Source organism: Mycteria americana, chromosome 2 (assembly GCF_035582795.1).
Source record: "Mycteria americana isolate JAX WOST 10 ecotype Jacksonville Zoo and Gardens chromosome 2, USCA_MyAme_1.0, whole genome shotgun sequence".
NCBI lineage: Eukaryota > Metazoa > Chordata > Aves > Ciconiiformes > Ciconiidae > Mycteria > Mycteria americana.
The window spans coordinates 127,335,960-127,360,943 of record NC_134366.1 but is presented as its reverse complement, the minus strand read 5'-3'; the positions used below and the strand labels follow the sequence as shown (position 1 = coordinate 127,360,943).

Sequence of the window (24,984 nt, the reverse complement as noted above, 5' to 3'; positions counted from 1 at the left end):
ACTGTGAAATGCTAAACCAAATAAAAGTATGCGTCTTTAGAAAGTAAGTGGTGGCAACAACCTGCAGGGAGGTCAGTGCTTATTTGAAAAGAAGGAAATGAGCTTCCTTCTGTGCTGCAGCATTGCCATTTATAAACTCAATCCCTGCGCATAGCCAACTACTGTTTTTTTCATCTGGTTCTGAAAAGCTGCACGTGAGAACAGAAATTCATCTTCGAACTTGTAAATTGAAGTATCCTGCTCCCAGTCGTGCTACAGTTTTAACTGTTAATTTGAGATTGGAGTGTTTACAATGACAGAGCCAAGATTTGGCAAATGTGAGTGATCCAGTTTTGGAACCGGAAAGAATTATTAAAGAAGTATTGGCATTTAATGTAGGTGGTGCTTAATAAGCATGGGAATCTTGATTAAGCAATTACCTTTTTTTTTTTTTTTTTTTTTTAAACTGTATCAACACATGAACAACTTTTCTTTTGGGGTCAGTGTTCCCCCTGCAGTTGCCCTTGAACAATAGTGGCCTTTGCAATATTTGTAGGTTTTAGCAATTGTATGGAAATGGATCATGTAATTAAAAAATGGTAATACATCTTATTTACAACGAACACATGAATAGCTGTTGCAGTGCTGCTTTGGTGATGCATGGTGAAGTAGCCCAAGTACTGTTTGCGGTCAGACTGCTTACAGGAGGACAGCTTGTGTAGGAACATACTGGCTAACTTCTCAGTTCAGAGGTGTGAGGCTTTTATTGTCAGGCAAGGATGGGCGTTGATGCTTTATTTAGGGTTTAGGCACTGTTAGCGAATCATGGGTTTCTTAGTCTCGGGCATTATTATGAATAAACTTGACTCATATTTTGGAAAGAGGTAGGCAACTTGGGGAAGGGTGGGGAGTTGCATGTGATAGTTCATTGCTTCTCTGACTTTCATTTGGGGGAAAAAAACAACGCAAGTATTTGCCTGTAGATGCTTTGTAGTGGTTTAATTATATTGCAGGCATGTGGGGTGGGGAGGAGAGGGTGAGAAGATAGAGCTAATCCATATTTGATCATAAGAGACAAAACTGTTACTAAAGATGAGTGGCCTGTGTTCTCTGTTTTCTCATGGCGTCTGATTTTTGTGTAAGCAGGAGTGTGGGAGTATGTTGAATAGGTGAGAACCGAGTTGCATAGTTTGTGGATGTGAGGACTGCCGAGTTCTCTCCCACATAGTTAAAATGTGATTAATGAAAGGCTTGCATAACTTGCATTACTGAGACGGGGGGGAAAACAGATTGGATATGTGTGGCTGTTTTGCAAGGTACAGTTGGCTGAGAAAAGCTTAAAGGGTTAAGTCTGGGCTGTGCTTGGGCCGGGAGCCGAGTCTTGTAGCTAGGGTCAGAGGTGTCTCCTCCTCTCCAGGAGACAGTGAGCCAGTCTTATGTGGGGAGACAGACTAGAGGAAAATGGAAGAAAGAAGAGAGTATGTATGGCCATGTGTTGTTGTCCTCAGTCATGTTTGACTCCTCCTTGTATTTTCTCCCCATAGCGTGGAGGCCATCATTAGCCAGGTGTTTTTGCGGTCTCTTTTGGTGACAAGGAGCCTCTCCCCATAAAGCAACCTCAGGGATCTGGTTCGCCCATGGTTAGGAAAGGTCAGGGTTGGTATGGACAGACCTGCCTGTTGTGAGGGAGCCGGAGGGACCCTCCGTGATCTCCCTGTTGCATCCACTCCACCACCTCTCCTCGCCTCAAACTCAGTGGTGAAGCACGAAATTCGTTTCCGATGTAATCAGTTGGAGCAAATAATTGATGTAACAAGAACTGTGGTTTCCAAAGTTCTGTTTAAAAAATACAGCTACTTCCAGCTGCAGACTTAATTACGTAGCCACTGTTGGGCCTGCCTTAGTAATCTCTTTTTACACTCACCTGTCCCACCCAGTTTTAGTGTAACCACTTAAACAGATCATAGCATGTGAGCTATGACTGGAAGCGCCTTTTCATCATGGGTGTCTTTATTTTCCTGAGAATAGCTTTCTCAGACTCTTCGAGGATGACCCATACTGTAATTATTTCCCTGCAATCCTGGATGTAGAATACAGCCTTCCTTTAGGTAACGTTCTGAAATTATAATTACAAATTGTAAGGCAGAGAAAAAGCATACCAGAGATGCTTTGTATTTTGTTCAAAATTTGTTTACCACTGTCAGTGAAACTAGTAAAATACTAGTTCTTCCCTTAGGTGTCATTGGTTTTATTTTGTTGTGGGATAGAATAATTACTTGTTGCCATGGATTATAGAAAGCATGAGTGCAACTCTCTGAACTGAAACATGAGTTTCAAATAACATTTATTATTATTATTATTGTGTTTTCCCCCAAAATTGTAACCCTTAGCTGCAGCAAGCTGAAGATAATTTTTATATGTATTAGGAGTTGCCCTGTGAGCAGAGAACAGGAGATGCTTACAGTCAGATGATTTGGTAAAATTCAGCAGGTGCATGACTCCTCTAGCAAATATATCTGAATTTCCTTCAAGATATGGATGGGACCGACGCGTGCTCCAGTGCTGCATGGCAGTTTTGCCACTCTCCCCTAGGCTTTCGGAGGTCCTTTCTCCCAGCACGCTGTGGGCAGAGGGGTGCTGCTTCCCAGGGAGCAGGAACTGGTATTGAGCAGCCTGTCTGCCTGGCTGGGTTGCCAAGGGCCGTGGTCCAAGGAGCACTTGAAAACCAGTTCTTGAAATGTCCTGCTTACCTGGAAGCTACTTTCTGTGCTGTGGAAAAGAAGGAAACCTGGAAATGATACCTTCACAGGAGTAAGAATAACCAGTACTAAGGAGCTCTGTATACCTTTTTTTTTTTTCCTTCTTTTTCTGTTCCCCCTCTACACCCCCGTTACAGCAGTTTATCCGCAGTTGTAAGTTAAAGCCCCAAATGTGCAAAACAGAAGCATTTTTTAAGGTTTAACAGGCTGTGGGACAGCAGACCCAGGGAAGTCCATCTCTTGGACTCTGCAGGCAGGTTGGGAGGGGTCTCTCCCTTGTTTAGCCAAACCCAAGTTTCTGGAGGAAATGAGCAGAATCCTGTGGCCGGAGAGCATCGGAGCAGATGGTCGTAATGGTCTCTTCTGATTTAAAATCTAACAATTCTCACACGCACCAGTTGCTGCGTTTTGAATCGTGTAGGAGGGCACTTTCTGATAGAATGGGAGCATGAAATCAGGCAGGAATGGGGTGTGTAGTAGCCATTGCCTATGGTGGAAAAGATTGCATGGTGTGGGCAAAAAAAACCTCAATGGGAAGTCTCTCTCCTCTGCAGAGATTGAACAGGTGAAATGTCTGCTGCCTCAGGCTGAGGAAAGTCTTAATTCTTCCACTGACCTCAGAATATCAGAGGACAGTGAAGAGAAAGTGCAGTTTGTTGTAGTAGCTGAAGGGGATGGGTTTTTTCCAAACTTGATTCTAGGGCTAAACTACTTGCTTTATTTTTGGCTGTAACTCCAGAGGGCTGGTGGGAGAGAGGGAAAATGAAATTTAAAGCTTCATTATTCTTGGCCCATGTTTAGTGTCTGCTAAGTGTTCCTAAAAGTTCATGTGGCTGTTTTAAAGGCACCTTGAGAAAGGCTGTTTTCTGTGTATTTAATAGAGAAGTGTACCGAGCAGGACTGCAGGTATGCAAGAGCAGTCTGCCGTGATATGCCCTGCTCTATGAGATTTTGTTCATATATCATGCTCGGGATGTGTAGCTGGCACTTTGAGTAGTCTAGTGCTCCATGTGGCTCTTGCAATTGCTGGAAAGCCAAGCAAAGCACTCTTGTCCTGATCAGGCACTGCAGCTGCTGGAGGAGGGGAGGGTGCTTGATGGAAATGCAGAGGACTTGGGAGAGACAGGGGAAGAAAGGAGAACTGGATCTCTGGCTGTGTTTGGGATGGGTTTGGCAGACACCACAGTACAAGAGAGGGCATCGCAAAGAAGAGCTGGATGTTATCTGGGGAGGCTTCTGGCTGAATTTATCTCTGAGAGAGGACTTTGGTGTGTGTTAACATCTTCCCTCCCCCCCCCCCCCCCCCCCCCCCAAGCAGCAGGATTAAATTTACAGATATAGGAATGGCTAATTAAGCAGTAACTTGCAAAGGGATAGAATGACAAAGCTGAAATCTTTGTATCTGCGAGTGTGATACCCAGTTAATTCATACTGATGAACAAGATCTGGCTTCAGGTGGATGTATGGTAGTGTGACGCTGATCTTTCAACATATGAAAATGTACTTATTTCCTTTATTTAAAAATTAAAAGAGCTCTCAAGTAGTTGTATGAAGTGAGATAGGAAGACATAAATAGAGATATGAAAAGCCTGCTTATGCAGAAAGCTGAAAAAGGAGCCCCAGAGCCACTGCTGAGTAATCTGGATTACATCTCTGTGGTATTGTGTTCAGGCACTGAGTTGTTTTGGGTTATGTTTGTTTTCTGGAAGGTAAAGTCCTTACACTGTAAAATGAATACTGTTTAGCATTGAAACTTACTTAATTGGATTTTTAAATATCAAAATGTCTGAAAAAATAAACAGTAATAAGAATGAACTGCTTATGATAAAGTTTTCCTACATTTTCATGCAATAAGTGTGGTGGTTTTTTTTTTTTAAATTTTTTAAAAAAAACCTACGTCTGTTTTGCAGGAGAAACTGTAGAAGGCCTTCGAGAGAGCGATTATCTTCTGATTCATTCATGTCGGCAGTGGACAACAATTACAGCTCACAGTCTGGAGGAGGGTCACTACGTCATAGGGCCAAAGATAGAAATCCCTGTACATTATGCAGGTAAAGCTACTGTTGACCTGAAATACAAATTCAAAGAGAATAAATTGCCTACCACTTAACACTGATCACTTTATTTGACAGAGTGAAGCTAAGCCCCTGATGTCGATGTCTGTGATTTAACTTTTTAATAATGTTACAGAGTGCAAGAGATACTGACTTACTCCCAGGGCTGCTAAATAGATGTATTTCATTGGGCAGCACATTGACAGAACACGTAGCTACAGAGAAGAATCGGTTTCAATTTGAGTATAATGAATTGCCAGCATTCCTCATCTGTGAATGTGGTGACGAAAGTGTGAAAGTTTGAAAATGCCTTGAAATGTTCGGTCAAAGATGGAATGGGTTTTACACTTCGTTGCATACTCAAACTGGCGGGGATTTTTTTAATACTTCCATGTTAAAAGCCAGGGACCCTTTGTAATAATACTGCAGTTTTACACTAATGCTCCTCGGTAGTTCCTTGTCACTGTCTGCCTTTTTGGATGGTGCAGTAATACTGTTGTTCCAAGTAGATATGATGCAACTAATCCATATTTATTTTACGATTTCAAATTATTTTTACTTTCCTAGGAAATTATTTTTACTTTCCTAGGAAATTATTTTTAATACTATTTCCTGCTGCTTAATGTCCTTATTCACAATCTGAATAGAACAATACTATATGAGTGGGAAGTGCTTATCTTACTGCAGTAGGTACAAAAATTTTAAAAGCTAGAAAGTGTGAACTGAAAGAGCTGTGGCTACAAAGCAAAGATGTGGGCTTAGTGTTTTTTCGTCTTCCGTATAGCCAATTGTCAGTTGAGTAGTCTACTCGGCTCTCTTATGGTGTCCTTTAAAATGTTGGTGCAATGAGGGTGTGCTGAGTTGTACGAGAGCTGACTGAAATGTTTTGTTTCAGTCATGCCAGTGCTGCAACTGCAGTGATGCACCCTATTTCAGTGATGAAACTTACACCGGTTGCCGCCTTAGGTACTGTTTCTTCTTGGCGTTCACTTCTGGAAGGTTAATTTTTTTAAGACATGTTTAAAAGCTTTGGTGTGATGGCATATAGTGTCATAATATACATGGCTTTAAAACTCTCTGAATTCAAACTTTCTTAGTATAAACAATTTCTAGTGCTTAATAACATCGAGGGGTTTTCTGTTTTGTTTTGGTTGGTTGTTTTGGGGGTTTGGGGTTTTGGGGTTTTTTTGTGGGTTTGGGGTTTTTGTTGGGTTTTTTTGGGTTTTTTTTGGTTTGTTTTTTTTTTTTTTTTACACCTCCTGGCTCTATGAGCTTCAGTGCTGTGGCCAGATAAACATTTCACTTCCTTCAAACTGAATGGTGCGTTTTAAAATCCTCACTGTGATTCCTGGAAGAAGGAGAACAGAAAATAAACTGGTTATTGGCATGAAAGAAGATTGGATCTTAAGGGGTTTACTAAAGCTTAGCTCTTAATTTTTAAAGGAATTAACAAAGATCTGCTAAGCAGGGTTTCCTAACTCCCCATACTTCCATTCATTCATAGCTTAAATTTACACAGGTACCAGCAAAATCAAAATCTGTCCCCTAAGATATTGCAAAAGTATCCATGTGTTTTTCTTTCTGGCTTGTGTTAATGCAGGAAAAGTGTGTGTTTAGCTGGCAGAACACGTTTTGCTGTCAAACAATCTCCAGAAAGTTCCCTGCCATAAACCCCTCATTAATGAGATGAAAATACAGGGAAGTTCAGAAACTGCCATGTAGTGAGGGCACTTACTGAATATGTGATGGGCTCCGATGCTGCCAAAGGAACTTCACAGAAATGGTCAGTGCTAACTTGCAGTACCAGAGCATGTCTTATGGCCTTGCCTACAAGAAAGGAGAGATGTCTAAGCACGTGAAGGTTTAGTTAGCAAAGCACGGCAATCTGGTGCTTGGGTGGTAGCATCTAAATGCATTTAGAAACATCTTCGATACCCGAAAGGTAAGTTTATGCTGCTGTGGAGTACCATACAGAAATCTATAAGCTAGCACTGAGTACACTTTCAGCACTGCGTTGTGCAGTGCCTCACGGCATCACTGCTTTTGGGATCCAGAACCCTGCATTGAAGAGGGGAAGTTTAACGTAGCTGCCTAAGATGACTTGCTGGGCAGGGTACTGGCCTGACACAGTTATGCTGCTAGCTCTGGAGCTAGCTGGGGCATCTGCTCTGCAGTGAGCTCTGGGAAGGCTGGGAGGTGGGAGTGCTCCAGAATCATTACCTTTCTAAGGAGGACGTGCTGCTACCAAAAGGTAGTGCCGTCAGGCGGTGGCTGCCATATGAGCTGGCTGGCACGACCCCCTGTTTGCATGCGAGAACTTTCCGTCTTTGCAGAAAGTGCAACTAGAACAGTTGGCAGAATGTGTATATGGGGCTCAGCCATTAGTTTTTGTTTTTAGAGGAGGAAATTTATGTCCTCCTAGGCAAATGTTTGTAAACTGTATTGCTGTATAAATTCTTTTATTATAGGACTGACTTTTTGCATGCTGTAACTTTAAAATTCTGTCAAGTGAAACAGGTACTATGAACACACAGCTGACATTACTGCTTATGCTGCCTACCAGAATGACCCTTGGAGATAAAACATAAGAGTTCATTAAAATGATTTTCCAGGTTTGTTTTGGCTTTAATGGAATAACTTTTTTTTTTTCTTTAACCCCTAGCAAAATTTTAATGTAGCAAATTGCAGCATGATTTTGATTGCAACAGTTGAGTGGGAAGGGAAGTTGAAACTGATGTTCTTCTCCTGAGATTATGGCTTTAAGTACCGCCAAGTCATCACTCACATATATAAATACAAGTATAAAGTAAATCTTATTTTGCTACTTGCTAAATCAGGTTTTGATACACTTATTAAACCTAAATACAATAAAGCCTTATTAAAGAAGGAAAATGCTGTATTTTACATTTAAGTGAAATCTCATTAACAGAACCTGAGTTCTACAGTCCTGCCAATGGTCCTTTCCCTACTGGGAAACTGCTACCCTGGTTGTTTCTGTTGGGGATGGCTGACATGGTTCGTTTTTGCTGTTGCTGTCAAAGAACAGTCATATATGACAGCTGTTAGTCTAACCATTCCCTCTTGAATACTTTTTCCAGTCTGCTTCTCTTTAGAGTAAAAACTAAATTTAATGTAGCATCGAGTTCAATTTTCATGTAATTAAAACCAAATGGCTAATGTGTTTCTGGCTCCTAAAACAAAAGAGGTCTTCACATGCCTATAAAATGGAGAGCAGATCAAAATTACCGTCCCGATAGTGCCCTGCCTTGGCGTGTGAGAGTGGACTTCACAAGAGTCCCAGGTAAACCATCACAACAGATGGACATTGCTTTGGTGTCCTTTGCTTCCCTCAGGTACACGATTCACACTTGATACTTACAGGAAGGTCTTACCAGCTTTCTGTCTGAACTAGTTTTATATCGTTAATGTAAAATATTTTATATTAAATAAAAAAAATAAAGTATATTCTTAATACTAAATTTCTACTCTAAAAGTGAATGTGTATCATCCAATACCCTCCAGCGGATGACAAATGTTACTGCTAGTTTTGGCTTAGGCAGCACTGTAATCTTTACCTTGATAAATGTCTCCCTTAGTAGCCTCTGGAAAATACCGTTTTATGATCTGAATTTGGAAGATACAGGGCATATTGATATGTTGCAGAATTAGACTTCACTGTGCTGCTGCTTGTCAAGAGGAACGCCTCTCATTGCTCTGCAGAGGTACCTGTGCAGGAGGATGTGTCCCAGGGGTGCTGATGACCATGTCTCAAACATATTCTGTGATAACTGAAAGGCATTGAAGACACTGTCGGGGGGGTTGGAACACTGTGGCCCTTGGGTGTTGTCTGACCCTTCTTGTGTTACCTTCCAGGGCTATATAGCTCGAAGCTATCAAAAGCGTTTTTGAGGGTTCATCAGCTCAAGCCACAGAGGTCTTCTGCGCTGACTCTGAACGGCCCAGGTTCAGTCTGTTGTAAATGCCTGTGCTGTGTGGCAACAATTTCTTACGTGTGCAGATTACCGATTTGAAAGCTGATGGAGTTGGATGTGGTTGCTTAAAACTTGCTACACGCTAAAAGCGGCAGAGGGCTGTGGAGTGACCCACGTGTGCGTGCATACCCTCACCTACACGGCGTAGCCTTTTCTTTCAAAGGCCGTGCTAGTATTGGTGAGTGTATGCAATGAAAGAAAAAGTACTTTGGGATGGGTTGGCAGCATCTAGGTTATTTTGCCCCAAATACTCACTTCCATGTTTAATCAAGTCATAACAGGACCTTTACTGTTGTTCTTTAGGGCCTTATCTCTGTTGTTGCAACTGATGGTTCATTTGCTCTCCTGTCCGTTTGAGGGTTTTTTCCCTTCTGCGAGCAAAGCTGTTCCCTTGAGATGATTTTTTTTTTAAAAAATTAAAAAAAATCCAAACCCCTACCATTTCTTTTTCTTTAAGCTTCTACTTGGCTTTGCCCAGGGTTTGGAGGGAATACCTCTTGTGTCCCTGCTGCTGTCTGTGTGCTCATAGGAGGCAACTAATAAAGAAGATACTTTTATGAAGATGTTAGAAAGTAACACCCTGTTCCAGGGTGTGCCACCCTGTAACACATGGAGGGTGTTGGGAATACTCTTCCTGTGAACTCGCGCCTCCCCGCCACATCGTGAAGGTCTGCAATTGCTAATACAGAGTAATTGCTGGTGCCATGTCCGGTTGCTTACCTAAGTGTGCTGATAGCTTTCTTAATGCCTCTTAAATGAGGAAATATAAAACCTTGTCATGTGAACCTTCCCCAGGTGGGGTGCTGGGTGGGAATGAGTCAGAAGTCCCTTCTCTGGTGCTAGAACTGGTGTACAACGAACGTCCTACTGAAACCTGTTTCTACTGGTTTGATTTGTTAATCATGGAGCAGTGCCTGATGGGCCTGTTCCTCGTTGCGTCCTGCTAACGCGGAGGAAGACGCTCTCTGCAGGTCTCCTCAAGAGTGAACTTGCCTTTGCAGCGGTGGAGCAGGAGAGCTCCCTGAGATCTTGCAGTGTGCAGCTGCAGAAGTTTCTCTCTCATGTCCAAAAGCGTGCCTGCCTCTGAGGTACAATTTTGCAGTCCCAGCAGGCATACTGCTGCCTGCTCTGGGATAGTCAGACCTTGGACACTGAGGGAGGAGACCCCTGAAGTATGGTGAGAGTTAGGCATCTCCTAGTTGTCTTGAGATGGTGACAGCAGCTGCTGTTGCTCAGTACCCACCCTGAACCTCATGCATCCAGGATCTGAAAGAGCTTGGATTTTTACTTTGGTGATACTGAACACTCTTAGATGTTTATAGTATGTTGGGTCTTCTGTAAGTATGCTGTACAGCTCTCTTGATGGCCCTGGAGAGAGGAGCAAACATTAGACTGGCAAACGTCCTTTGCTTGACGGCTTTATGGTATCTGCTGCCAACTTGTGTTACTTTGGGGAGAGAGGGGGTGCTTCCCTGTCTTACATTCAGTTTAGACTCGTCACTCCCTCAAGTGCAATTTAATGCTGTCTGCTGGTCAAGGAAGGTGGTGTTGGACAAAGAGTCCTTTGTCTGGGGCTTTGCGTCCCTGGGAACAGCGGGTGGTGTCAGGGAGAGCTGTGCCTGTTGTTCTGTGTGAGAGGAGCAGTACAGCTCTGATGGGGTAATTTTTAAGTTCAAAGAGGTGGGTGAGATCTAAGACAGGGAGGGACACTGCTCTGAAGTAGGGAACTTACTTAGGTGAGTCCTTTCCAGCCAACAGGTACACCACTCCCTGATATGAAATGTGTTTTACATTTTAATTTGTGTTTTGCTTTGAACTTAACTTGGCACCCAACTATCACATAGTTCTCCTGGGGCTTTTGTGCTGTACAGCTGAATGTAACTTCTAGAGAACAGGGCCTGAATGCAGTGCTGCTGAGAGAGGCAGGCTGCCATGTGTCTGTGGGCTGGTAAACGATTAATGAATGTATGTCCTCAGAAGAAAACCAAGGAAAAAACCAACCCACACGTTTAATGTCCCAGTACCCAAGTTTTGTTTTGTTTTGGTTTTTTTCTTGAAAATGGTTGTATGATCCGAAAAGCAGTCAGAAGTTTGAAAGCTTTTTTTCTCAGGTACAGCTAATAAAAGTATTGCCACCAGCATATAGTCTTCATGCTTTTAAAAGAGAAATATGACTTCTGTAGCTCTGAATACTTGACTGTATGAAGTTTCCTGAGAATTGCAACCCTTTTCTCCCCATAAACAAATAGAAGAAAGTCTATTTGGTATTTTTTTAGAAGTCTGATTATAGGGTATTGCCTGGGTATTGCAGAGTGAGAGGGCACTCGTTTCTGTGAGCAGTGCGTGCCTCTTCAGCTATAAGTCTGAGATCAGTAATGTCTGAAACACTTGTAATTGCCCATATAGTATCATTCCATGCTTTTGTGTCAGGGAAATTATTGTGCCTTAAAATGTATTTATCTACTTGGTTTTAGTTTAATTGCTGCCTCCTTTTTCCCCACCAAAGACTGAGTTGTTCTACTCTAGGCAATCACAGCTTTGTAGTCTGGAAACTGTCTTCATATTCCTGGATTTTTCAAACCTGTCACCTTGAAATAATGGATGAACTGTTCTTCCATACATGAGCAAATATCTATATTCTTAAGGTTGTTTTTTTTCCCCCAGAGAGTTACCTTCAACAATTTTAGTTGCTGTCAGACTTGGCCATGGTCCTATCTGTTTGTTATTCCACTTTTCTCTGCCTATTTAAATTTTGGCAAACGTCTCTCCATTGATCTGCAGTGCAATATCAAATCATGGGATCAAAATGCAGGCACTCTTACCACAACTTACTCTAAGGTGCTGGCAAAAATTGTTTATTTCTTTTGCACCTGTGGGTGCACGTGTTCTTCCTGTTCCTTCGTCTCTCCCCATTAGCCAGTCTGGTGAAGTAGCAGCTTTTTACCTAAGTTTAATGAAATATTCCCCTTTTGTCTGACCACCTGTATTGGAGAATCTCTTCTACTTTGCATTTTGTTTTATAGCTATTAAGGAATGTATACATATGTCTTCCCATTTTTTTTGTTTGTTTGCTTGCTTGCTTACTTGATTTTTGATTGAGCAGTTTGTCCTGAGCCCTAGGAGTTTGTTCTGAGTGTATACGGTACTTGCTTTCTAGTATCGTGCGCCGGCAGCTTCCCAGAATGCAAGCTACGGATCAGAAATACCTTTTCAGTGCGAGGAGGTGGTTCAAATTTAGCTTCTAGTGAAACGGCGGTGTGCAATTCTTCATCAGGTTGCACTGCTGAGAATCTTTCACTCTCGACCTCATCTCTCCGGAGTCAGCCAGACTTTTTTGCAGTGTCTAGTTTCCTTAAAGTTATCATGCTTATGAATTAAAATCAGCAGGCTGTGAGACTGCTTCTCTCTTTGTATATATACAACCTTATGGCTATGAGAGATTTCTGGAGTCACCTACAGAATTTGTAGAATTTGCTTGACGTTCAGTTTGGTGGCTGGATATATCAAAGTTTGTGTTCAGCCTTCTGGTGAAACCCCATTCAACTCTATTTTAGTTCCCATCCACCTTCAGTTTTGCTGCCTGCCTGGCCCATCTGAAGCATCTGAAACTGCTGTAGAGTCTGCACCTCTCAAAGGCTGCTGCTCTCTGATGTAATGAGAATGGTAGGGTTAGGGTAGTATTCACAGGGTGGTATTATTCCAGGCAATGGAAGAAGAGTCTGATTATGTCCCAGAAGTTCATGGAAAGAACATACCTGCATTTTCTCTCTTGCTTTCCAACCTGGAATAAGAGTTTGTGGTTTGTAGACACCAGTTTGTACTATAAAATTTGTTTGGTTTCATGGGATTTGCTTGGTGCCTTAAAGGAAACAAAAGCTTGTGATGATAGTGATATTTTTCACTACTGTCTCAGTGATGTACGTGGTGGAAAGAGGCATATGTTTTTAGATACAGCTGTCAGGCTCTCCTCTACTTTGACTTCAGCACAAGTATAATCTTACCCATGTTAAAAAAACCTAAGATTTGCCTCAGCATTGAACTTTGTGTTTTATTTGTAAGAAGGGAAAGGGAGTAGGAGGAGAGAGGGAAAACTTGCAGCTTTTACAACTGATGATTTGAAGTATCGCATGTTCCTCTCAGACTTCCACAGTTCTTGGCTGTTACTCTAAGTCTGCAAACTTGCAACTTGCTGAAATTCAGCTGTGACCTTATAAGCATTCACCGTAAGGTGGATTTTTTTGGTTTGTTTGCCTGTTTCAGATCTCTGTGAGCAGCAAAGAAGCTGATCGGAGTTGCATCAATTAGGAAAGAACTCGAGGCTTGTACAAAAGAAATTAACTGGGGAGGATGATTTTTTGAAAGATTGCAGTTGAGGGAAGGGTAGAATAGCAGCCAGGAAACTGGTTCCCAGAAGACTGGGAGATGGGCTAAATCACACAGGATTTGTTTGGCATTGCTTGAATTACTTTGCGTTAGCTCTTGGCTGGTACAGTGGAGCGCTGGGCTCATTTGCATGGTGCTAGAAAGACTTAAGTGCTTGGGAGAAGGGTCTTAAAAGCTGCCTAACTTAACCACTAGGAAGCTGAGAGGAAAAGGCTGATCCCTACTGGGAATTTGAGATGTATTTAGGTCTGCACTTGAGGTTCCGGTCTGATCCCACATTTCTGACCACTTGAGGCTGCCCTAAGTACTAGCTACAAGGAAATTGGGAATGCTTCCTCCTGCGTTCCCAAGAGGAAGCTGTTCTCCTCTTTCATGAGATATAACTTAAGGATTTAAAAGGGAGTAGATGCATGAACCCTACAGCCTACCCAGTTGGTAAGCTCCTGCCAGCGAGGTTGAGGTAGGGATGAGCTGCCTGTTTCTAGGCACTGAACAAGGCATGAATCAAGCGTGAAGCTGCTTTGCTCTTTCCTACCCTGAAGTAGATGTTCAGGCACATAGAAAACCATACAGTTAAAAACTTTAAGGGTAGTTAGAAGCTCAAAGAGGGTCTGATAGCCTGCAGTCTGTAATTGCAAGTCTGGAACTTCACACCTGTTTCCCTAAAGTAGGAATTTTACAGATTTAACACCACCTGTCTGGCCTTGAAGTTGACCCTTGATGGGAGAATAAAGAGAAGGCAGTTGTAAAGGCCATGGTCACTGTTTAATCAATAAAAAAATACATGCTTTCCCTTCTGTGCAAACCTTGAGGAAGAATTTTTGTAAAATCTGTTTGAGCTGAAAAGTGGTATGTTTTGAGTTGATAGTTCGTATGGATAACGATGCCTTTTGTTCATCTCTTAACTCTGGTGCGTGAAGTTGGGGTTTGTGTTTTCATATGAACAGACCAGCAGGTGCGGAAGAAAGCAAGCATGTCACTGCTGTGAAATCTTTACAAAGAATGATGCAGTCACCAATGCAACTATCCCATGACTCTTACTCTTACCTGGATCATAGTGCATGCTAGTAGCAAATAAAGACTTTTGCAGAGAAGTGCAATCCTTAATGCTTAGGGGGTTTTGGTATGGTTTACTGCATACTTTTTTTTTTTTTTTAACTTGATTTGGCTGTCTCTTCTGCCTTTGGTTTCACTTTGATTCAAGTTCGTCCCCTCTTTTTTTCTTCACTGATATTCTGAATTGTTACATGGTCTAAATCTGCATGGGAATTTGGGAGGGAAGAAATTGCCATGAGCTTCCTATGATTAGTCTAAGAAATCTCTTTTAGACTGACTGTCCCTTTTGCTTCTTGGGACTGGAGGAGGAACTGTTACAACTGAGCTAACATGGCAAACAAGCAAGGCAAAAGTTATGAATGTCTTTCCCTTCTGTAAATACAGAACCCAGCTGGCAGGAATGTAGAGCAGGGTTTTTGATAGGTCGTGTGTGTTTGGGCAGGGAGCTGCAGAGAAATCTGTCGCACAGGATGATGTCATCTTGTGAATTTTTGGATGCCCAAACAAACTTTTTTTTTTTTTTTTTTTCTCCCTGGAGCCAGTGTTTGCTGTTCAAAACAACTGATAGGAAGTGTGGTAGGAATCCTTCGGTCAGCATCCTCCCCATGGAAACCAGCACACTTTGCGTCTGGGAACGAGAGCCGGTCACGTCAGTGCTGCCTATTAAAGCAACTGACATCACGGATGTCTTAAGCTTCGACTGAACTACTGTACCAATTGGTGCCAATAGGAAAATAAAACCATGCTATTTAAGCCATGTATAACTCTGTTTATATGGAGAATGTAATTTGTGTGTTTAATTTAGCCTGTGATCCAAGACAGTAATTCTGCCGTGTCAGGGAAAGGCACTTCTGTGAGCTTTGAAACTTTGAGGAGTGGAAAAACTGGCTTTTTTTCTCTGTTGTGCGCTGTTGTGCAGAGATTTTCTGTTCTCAGTTGGCAGAGTTCAACTTGTTTCAGTGTGTGTGTGTGGGGGGGAAGCTATTAACACTAATAGCAAAGGTGACCATTATTAACTGGATAGGAGAAACAAGGGTATTTAACTTCTCATTCTGAAGGACCTAAGCATTAGAGGGCAACTGAAGCCTGGACTTATATCCCTCACAGCTTTATGTACAGATGTGAAGCTCTGTTTCTTCCACTCGTTCCCTCTACTGCAGGTGAGACTCAACTCTTCTTTTGAACCAGAGTGCGCGGTTTGATCCCAAAGGTGGGCAGAGCAGGGGCAAAGAAGGAAGTACAGTGTACATGTGTATACTGTATGGGGGCTTTCATGAGTGTCCTCAAACTAGGAACGCCTGGCTGGTGAGCCACCTGTCACAAAATCTACGACACTGACAGATGCTACTGTCATCTTGGATGGTTGATAGCCTATGTAGAGTAAGAAAGACCTTTTAAATCTAAATGCTAAGGTTATGTTTTTCGGGGGAGTCACCTTCACAGCACGCTCTTTAAATATTTGTCACCAGTTCAACCTTTTCCGGTTCATCTCACTTGAATTCTGTATTGCAGTAGACTGGGAATAGCCAGTCAAGGCTGGCTGGCTGCATTTGGGTGGCTGAAATAATTCCAGCCAGCTGCGTCTGTTCCTTGTTGCCTTGTTCCATGGTGCTCACCTGATCCCTCTTTTAGTGTGTGTGTGGACCAGCTCGTCATGTAAAAGCTCCTGGTTTTGTCACGATGGCTGCACGTGTGCACAAAAAAGGAAGAGGGACATGTGATTAGGATGCACGATCACATCTGAAGGTTTCTGAAGGACTTCATCAAAATGTTGGGAAGTGCATTTGTTGTCTTCTGCCAGAAGAATAAGGTTTTGGATTTTTTGGTTTGGTTTGGTTTTGTGGGTTTTGTGTTTGGGGTTTTTTTTGTTGGTGGGGTTTTTTTTGGGTTTTTTTGGGTTTTTTTGGTTTTTTTTTACCATTAATAACCTTCTGAACATAGGCAGGTGTGAGATGTGTATCTATGGCGGAGAAAGAGTGTTCAGCCGGAAGTACTGATTGGGGAAAGCTGTCTCTGATAAAATGCTGCATGGGCCTCGGCATTTCCAAACTCAAAAAAAAAAAAAAAAAGGCTGTGTAGGCCAAGTGGGACTCCTGTGAAGCTTAACTGGAAAGTGAAACCTTGGTGAGATGGATGGACTGGGTGGCTTGCATAATCCAGTTCTTTAGCTACTATATCCTTGTTAATTTAATTACTAGGGTTCAAAGTGTGTGGGGGGAATGAAGACATTTGCTACACAAATGGCATCGCCAGAAAAAAGAAGAAAAACAAAGTAGTACTGCGCTTAAGATTCATGGGTCTGAGTTGAGAGGTTCTTAAAAGTGTGACTTGGAAACCGAGAACCAGCTGCTGGGAAGGATGCGTCCCTCAGAGTCAGTATAAGGGAAGGGCTACAGCATATCCTGGGGCGTGGGATGAGAAATGCTCTGAGTAGGAATGAGAGTTGCAGTGTGATAGTAAATCAGCTTTAGCCTTCTCTAGACGTTGTTGGTATGTTGGATGGGGGAAATGGTCATTACTTGTAACTGTTCATGGTATCAGGTTTTTCCTATGAAGTGCTTTTGGATCCTCCAGGAGGACAGTCACTATAGAAACATACTGTGAATTTAGACAAACTTTCTAACTAAAATTAATGGAGAACCTGAGTTTGACTTCAGACTGGTAGTGTCTTAAAACAGTATGTAAATAGAAGAGAGACTGACATTTACAATAAGATCTAGTATGCATGTGTTCCTATCTGGAAAACTGCTTTATCTGATTCTAAAAAAGAGGCTGAGAGATGCACTTGAAATCCGAAGGGGTTGGGGTGGGTTGGTTGGTTGTTTTCCTTTTTGTCAATTTGGTTCCTGCTGACTGACCACTACCCCATTGCAGGAAGCCTGTGGATGCCTGTGGGTTACCTGTGTTTGTCTGACTGGTGTGGTGGTACCCACACTGCTAAAGATACACAGCATGGACCCGAAGGTCTGCAAGAGCTGTTCTAGGTAGATGGTTGGGAGCAGACGTGCTTGTGCTGCCTTCCCAAGCTGGGAGCGCGGCGCACAGGCTTCTCTATGGCAGACAAGCTTGGCTGATCTTGTCAGCTTATACTCCTGTAGTCATCCTGCTGGGTGTGGGAATGAGTGGGGGAAACATTACAGCAGTAGCAGGGAGGGCCAGGAATGAGGGGGAGACGGTGGTGGAGGGGGGAAGCAGGAGGCAGCAGCAGCAGCGGCCTGGGTGGCGGTGGAGGGCAGGAGCAGGACGAGGTGGTGGGACCGGGGCTCCTCTCCGGGAGGCTGGGAGATGCCAGCCTTGCAAGGCTGAGGCACTCTGCCAATCCCGCTTTAGGATCAGAGCTCTCGTTTCTCACTCTGAGCACCGAGTGGTTCTCAATACTCTGATGCTGAGGAAAATTTCTGGTACCATTTTAACAAAAAGTTGCTTTGCTAATCTGCATTTCTGGTTAAAACTCTAATGACTAGAATTAGTCTCTCTAGAAGAAAGAGACATATGGCAAGCAAATGGCCCTTTTTAATGAGCCTCCCACTCAGCAGTTGGCTGCTCATCCAGTTTGTGTGTGGCACAGTCTTAGAGCAGCATCTTATTGCCAGAAAAAAAAAAACCAAACTGCAATCCTGGGTTTTCTTTCAGGAAGAGAGGGAACAGATCATAATGTAAGTATTAGAGAAAGACAAAGCCTCACGTTAGCTTCTTCAACAATTTGTTACCAAAACTATAAGAAAATGTTCCGGAACCTAGTTTGGAATGCACCCAGTTCTTTACATCTCAATGGTGGTTGGGTACCATATGTACCTTTTTACAGCATGTGGGATTTTCTGATGATAAATAAGTAAGATAATGCCTGACTTCTAAAAGTCACAGTAGTCTTAAAAGGCCACAGTAAGTGATTGCAGCTGGTTGATAAACTCCTATTAATATTAATTTCATTAAATACTTGATGGAGAATACCGTATTTGGTAGGCAGTAGTGGGTCTGGAGGATTGATGGGACCATTGTTCCTAAACTGTAGGTGCCACCAGTACGGGAGCATAAAATTTATGATGACCAGTCTCTGCTGTTAGCAACAGCTGCGTGACTGATCTAAGAGAAATCCATTGCCTAGGTGTAGCTGTGTTAAGGAGTCATGCAAGTAAAAACATACTTACTTATTTATGCCCAACTTCCTCATTCAGCCTTATGACTTCAGATGAACTTGTAGCAAGGTCAGGCTGTCCTTCAACACTTAACCTTGCCTGCTGAAGAATATTCTGTGCTATGGCAATGACTTTTAATATTGGCTCTGACTTGATGTTTGCTCTCATTATTGGAATTAGTTTGTGTGCAGCAAATGGAGAATACCTTGCTCTCTGTCATCCTGCTACTGATCCCCTCTGAAGCTCTGCCTCGTCTGATGTGCAGTAGTGCCACTTTTCCTTCTCGCTGTGATTTCTAACATTTCTTCCGGCCGCTCGGTGATTGCTTTGAAAGTGCAAAGTACTTTGCCATCGTCTACGTGCAGTTGGGACTACCCAGCCCTCAGCTAAAGAGAGCGGGCTGCTTGTGCAGACTTCGGCTTTGAGCACTGCCACCACATGGTAGTTTAGTTGGATCCTTTGTCCCTGTAAGAAAGAGGCTGGCTAAGTATTTCTACAAGAAAAAAAGAGGTGTGGTTCAAACCTGTTTCAGTGGGACTGCCTTCAAGAAGAATGGGAGGTACAGGGATTTGCTGGGGTGGTTGCAGCAGCAGAGTGCACCTAACCCTTCCCCTGGTACTATTTATCTTCAGTTGCCATGAATCAAATCCTTGCTGCTCTTTCAGAAGAGGAAGGGAAGCTATTAGCAGCAACAATTGTGTGCATCCAGCTCTTCTGATAAGATATGAACTAGTAATTGCAACTTAAAATAACTTCTCCCAGTCCATCCTGTTAGCTGTGCAGTTGTTATCTAAGCAGCCTGGAAACAGAGCTGTGCCGCTAGCCTCAGACGCTACCAGGTCTAGTGTCTGACAAACTGGTTCAAAATCTGGGGACGAGCTTTTCAGCTGGCCAACACAGTCTGCGTGGGGTTTTTTTGTAGACTGTTAATCTGCAGTCTCTCAGGCTTTCCTCCAACTGTGTGCGTCTAGCAGCGACTCTTGCAAAGTTCTCCCTCCCCAGACCTTGTCTGGACACACGCCAGCTGAACGCGTACGTACAAACCTTTTCTATGTCAAATTGCTGGTGACCAATTATAGCAGTACAATATGGAAGGGAGGAGGGGAAAGGCATTTGACTCTCTGTATTTGCCAAGTCATATTATCGTAGCAAGGTGTGAGTAATAGCCACTATATATATATACACACACAAATGCCAGATCTCACTTTGATTTGATTTCCAAGGTATCCGTATGCCAGAAAGCAGACTACTTCCAGATACGTTTTCTTTGTGTGCGAGCAGTAAAAACCATTCAGTGTGAGTGGGTTGAACTTTTTTGGGGGAAAGATGTAAATATATTTTAAGGAAGTTATGCTCTGATGGCAAGTAACTAAAAAAGCAATGCAGCAAAATTGTCTACCTAATTTTACCAACGTGGCTAAGCTAAACTGTGTTCTTTGCTGTTGGGATGCATGGGGGGGGTATTTATTATTTTAAAAAACTCTAGTTTTTCCATTGTAAAGTATAAAGGGAGTGTACACTTCTATAGCATGGTGAATTAAATAGGATCGGTCAGGAGTTCGTAGGTCCTGTCGACTGTAGAGTAAGTGGCAGAAAGTTTTCACAGTGACTGATCCTTTCCTGGGAATAAACTAGTAAGGTATCTGGTTTATTTCCACTGTCTTAAATTCATTTGAAAAAGGGGAAGGTAAATTTAATGCAACCCAAAACCAGTCTTTTGAATTTTCCATATCTCTGTTTACTCAAAAAATAGCCAAAAGAATTCTCTTTCATGTGCAGTTTTCAATAAAGCTACGGTGCTTCAGACACTTGGAGCTAAATGAAATACTGAAATACATTAATGTCACAGATTTTAAGAACATAGAATAAAGTTAACTAGTGTGCTTGTGGGAGATGGGGAAAGAAGTCTGGGGTGCTGTGAAATTCCTGTGTGACAAATTGCCACAGCTTGTACACATCTGAGTGGGTGTGCAAGGAAGTTGGTGTTTCCATTAGAAAGTTTCTGCAAAAGAAGGTTGTAGCCGGTCCTTTCCATTTTGAAAAAGCTCTAAAGGGAGTGGAGAAGGGAGTAGAGTCCTAGAATTAGAAACCTAGTAAGTGTTTAAGGCCTACGAAAATCAAATTTCTCTTCCTCAAGTTTTGAAAACAAAACCACTGTATGAATGCTTCTGAGAGGATTCCCCTGCCCGAATCAACAGCACGAAGTATCTGCTGCCTTGTTTAGTACAAGGCTACTTTTTCAGGGTAAGAACATTTTCAGCTTTAAAAGCCTGTTGTGCTCATAAGCTGCTATGATGGATAGGAGCTGTGCTGCCTAAAAATAGACACCCTCACTTTGAAGGACCTATATCATAGGAACCATGTGTGTGCTTTATGTGCATATTTCTAATGTTTGCTGTTGTGTGTGGTGACGATGGGTATTGATTGGTTTTCATAGTTACTGGTCCAGTCACAGTGATCTTTAGATGCATTTATAAAATAAAGTGGAGGAGAAAATAAGCATTACTGCCTGGGGCCTCACCTTGAGCAACAGTAAGTCTTGTTCTTCCCAATCTGAATGGAAAGTTTCAAATGTTGCATTTTGAAAGGCAGCACTTAAGTAATACTTGATCCTGTTCTTAGTTTAGCTGGGACAGTTTAAAACCAACTCTCTTTTTAAAGTCTGATTCAGTTGTTTGTAAAGCTCAAAACCTTGTGTGGATAGCTGTTTGGAAAACTAAAATGTGGGACCTGGTTGGCTAGCATTTGCCCTAGGCTTCAATATCATTGACTTCAAAAGAAATCAACAATAGAAACAACTTGGGCTGGTTTTGGCAGATGAGGCTTTTTGTTTCTTGCTTTCCTTAGTTGGAGGGATGATCTTGGGAACGGAGAGAGAATACTTTGACTAGCATTGCTATAAATGTTAGTCTCCCCTCCAGGAATTCTCTGTATTAAACAAATAAACAAAAAATACTGTTTAAAAATTTTGTCCTTTTATGTGAGGAACCGTTAAAATGAATACAAACACAGTCTCTTACCTATGTCCTCAAACAGTTTCTCTGAAACATATTTTAAAATAACCTTGTGTGTTGATTTCTTACGTTTGTGGTCTGTTTGTGGTATGCAGCCACAACTCCATATTGTTGCATGCTAGAGCATGTCATATCATGGCTTCTTAGGCCAGATGAGTTTCACAAGTCAATTATGCTTAAAATTAATAAATGCTAGAACTCAGAAATTTGTCTTGAATAATCAATTGGTTTTGTAGTTCCGGGGCTTAGTACCCCTCATCGGGTAATTCTTCACCAAGTATAGTCTTTGTTTGAAAAGCTCATCAATCAGTATCTTGGTAATTCCTCACTGGAGGAGAAAATTCTTCTCTCTCTGCTGTAGGAGGAGAGTGGTTATGGCACGTGGGTGATATCAGAACTTTTGGGTAGTGTTTGGAGTAAGCGAAAAAACCAAACAGCATCAGGGAGGGATTAGATGAAGCTCTTCTTAACTGGCCTCTCAGGTCAGAGGAAAACTCTATACTCTCTCTGTTATAAGTAATTTTGCAGAAGTACGTAACATTTCCTGAGTTGAGCCATGGATTCTTCCCCCCCCCCCCAAGAGAGTAATAATATCTCTCCCCCCCCCCGCTCCCTCCCAAGAGAGCAATAGAAGTCCCACTAATTTCAATGGGAGCAGAACTAGATTACTGATAAGGGCTCTTGAGAAGAGCCTACTTCTGAGTATTTGAAAATACTTGTATTCTGTGGTGTTCTGCTGATACTACAAAGTAAGAAATATAAGGAAGCAATGTGGGTGACTTCTAGTTATTTGAACACAGTGCCCTGGGTCTAGGGACTCACTTCCATGAGAGGAGGCAGAGGCTACAGATGGCAAGGTTTTCAAATCTTACTCAGAAAAAACTAAGATTCAGAAGCATGTTGCCTTAAACTTTGAAGCTTAATCTAGAGGCTATAAAAGAATGTCCATCTATATCCGTATAGAAATAAATTATAGCAAAATCAGTTTGATGCCCAAGGGTGCATGGAGCTAATGCAGATATGAGGATGCTAATATTTGTCTAGCTGATACCACATTAAATGTAGCTCAGATGTAACGGCAGCAACAACAACAAAAATGTGATTCCATATTAAATGTAGTTTGGTTGTAATAGCAGCAACAACAAAAACATGTACTCACAAACTCAGAGCATGTAAGTACAATTATTAATTTTAAATGCACTGCATTAGTCACTCCCAACCACCCACAGCAATGGATTTATGGGTGTTGCGTTTTGGAGCACCAAACCTAGGTTTCCTTACTTTAGCTGCTATGGCTCAGAAATATCATAGGAGTGAAGAACAATATAAATGTGGCTTCCACTGAAAAGAGCAGGTGCAAGACCATATACGAAGCATTTGTATTATTTAATAAGAGCACCTCTTCTTGTAAGAGTTGGGTTGCAGACTGTTTGAACCATATCCAATCAAATATTTGGAAACAGATGCACTCGACTGTTTCTCCTCTCTTCCCTTCCAGTGGATACAATTGCACATATTAAAACTAGCTGATAAAGATTAATTCTGTATAATAAATTTTTAGTATTAAAAAAAAAGAAACCACACCCAAACTCTTGCTTTCCATAAGTAGTCAAATCTACTTGTTTCCACAGCCATGTAGATTTCTAGAATTTTTCTTCATGAATGGAATGTACACGATGCAGCAGTCAATAACACGGTAAATGTAAAATCCCACAGTACTGTTTCCATGGGTTTCTTTCAGTCTGGTGGTAGATATCTTGGTGGAGTTTTTGGTTTTATGTTTTTCAATTTCTTGAAAGATTGAAATTGGGAGTTATCACTCATGATTTGTGGAGACCTAATAACTACAATGTTTGACTACTCCAGAACGTCCAAGTAATAGAGATTACAAAATTTTGTCTGCAAACAGTTACAGATGCAAGAGTTCAGACCAACATGGAAATCAAACTTTGGGTGTCGACACCAGTATTCTTTTAAATAGTGTAAACAACCAGACAGATTATTCTTAGCAATGATTTACAAACCCATGAGAGATTTGATTGCATCCAGATTATAATGCAACATTTCCCTCTGAGCTGCTAAGTCAGTGTTTTTGCCGTCATTTTGAGCCTGTGTGTGGTATCACCTTAATGTTTTTGACTGCTCAACAATCTCACGTTAACTAACACAAAATTAAAGTAAACACGTGAAGAACAGCTAAGAGATTGCTAAACTTATATAGAGATTTGGTAAATTCCCCCAAAAGAAAGAAAGCAAGCATTTCTTCTGCGCTTGGCAAATCCTTTTATTGGAATTTTTTCCCCTTATGCTATCAGACTGATTTATCTTTTTATTTATTTATTTATTTACTTCTTTTTGCAGATGTATTGGCTTCAGGCATTGGCGACTGACCCGAGTTATATTTGTGGAGTTGATGTCTGTATTGTATTGATTGTGCTATTCCTAAATATAGCAAAGTCACTTTTAGACTGTTCTCTCCCTCTTGTTTTGCAATCGTTCAGAGATGCATGTTCTTCTGTGAGCTATTAAGCACCACTATTCTGCAATTTCAATACCTTAGTGTTTAGGTTTTGAGTAAAAGCTTTCTGATCTTGAGAACTGTGAAAAGTAGTAGTTTAAAGAGTATCTTTATGCTGTAATTGACTAGCAGAAATTTTTAATGATCTTTTTAAATAGCTGTTAACTCTGAGACTAGATTTTAGGCCATTTTAAAAAAATAAACCCTTCCCTCTTTCATTGTGCAGTTAGCAAGACCTATGTAGTATTTGGCAAAAGGCATTATTACTTTTCTAAAAAGTTACTGGTATATCATCTTAAAGGCTGCTTTGTGTTAGAATAAATCTTGCTCGGGTCCAAAATGTTGGCAGTAGGTTTTCTATGGTTTGTTCAGTTCTGTAAAGCTTTCCGGTAAGAGACTACTTGTTATTGTAATCTTGCAGGATAAGACAGTGGAGCCATCCTGGTTGTTCTTTGTGAGGCTAATTGCTTTCCTGACTATGAACGTTCTGTTGGAGGTTTTGTTCTGGATGTGTCTCAACCATTAGATCCAGCCAGGAGAAAAAGAACTTCCCATGTGAAGCAGGAGGGTGAATGAGACTGAAGTTCCCCAGGCTGGACACATAGGAAGAGAGAGTCATAACCCATGTCTAGGTAAGCTGCTCCTCTAAGATGAGAGACTGTTTTTGTACACCAGATGGTGCAGGCTGAGATAACGGAAGATGAGGAGGAATTCCTGACTCTGGGCTAAAATATTCACATGGGCTTGTGCTAGAGAGGCCCTGAATTAAGGACAGTAATTAAACTAGCCTAATCCTGAACAGAGATCAGCTTTAAAAGTACGTGGTATCTGGCTAGAGAGGAATATTTGTGACAACAGTTGTAATTTGGCACTGAGTTGCAGTGTATTCATGAACACATGCAAAACGAGAAGAGCATCATGCAGTTGCAATGGAAAATGTCTGTCCAACCACTAACATCTCAAAAGCAGCAGCTTTTGGTTACATACTGCCGGAGTCTGACTCCGAGTTCCCTTCGTGTGCCCCAGCTGTGCCTCAGCTCCGTAGTCGTCCTGTGGGCTGGAGCATCGGCTCCGCGGAGGTGCCCCACTGCTG

General features: G+C 41.9%; 1 protein-coding gene across 1 annotated transcript in view; it reads left to right on the top strand.

Moving 5' to 3' along the window:
- Positions 1 to 24,984, top strand: part of GAREM1 (GRB2 associated regulator of MAPK1 subtype 1) — a 105,823-nt gene that overhangs the window by 19,233 nt on the left and 61,606 nt on the right. The window contains exon 2 of the mRNA XM_075494562.1: positions 4,649 to 4,789. Within this exon, the coding sequence (XP_075350677.1) occupies positions 4,649 to 4,789 (141 nt within the window). The remainder of the gene's footprint in view (positions 1 to 4,648; positions 4,790 to 24,984) is intronic.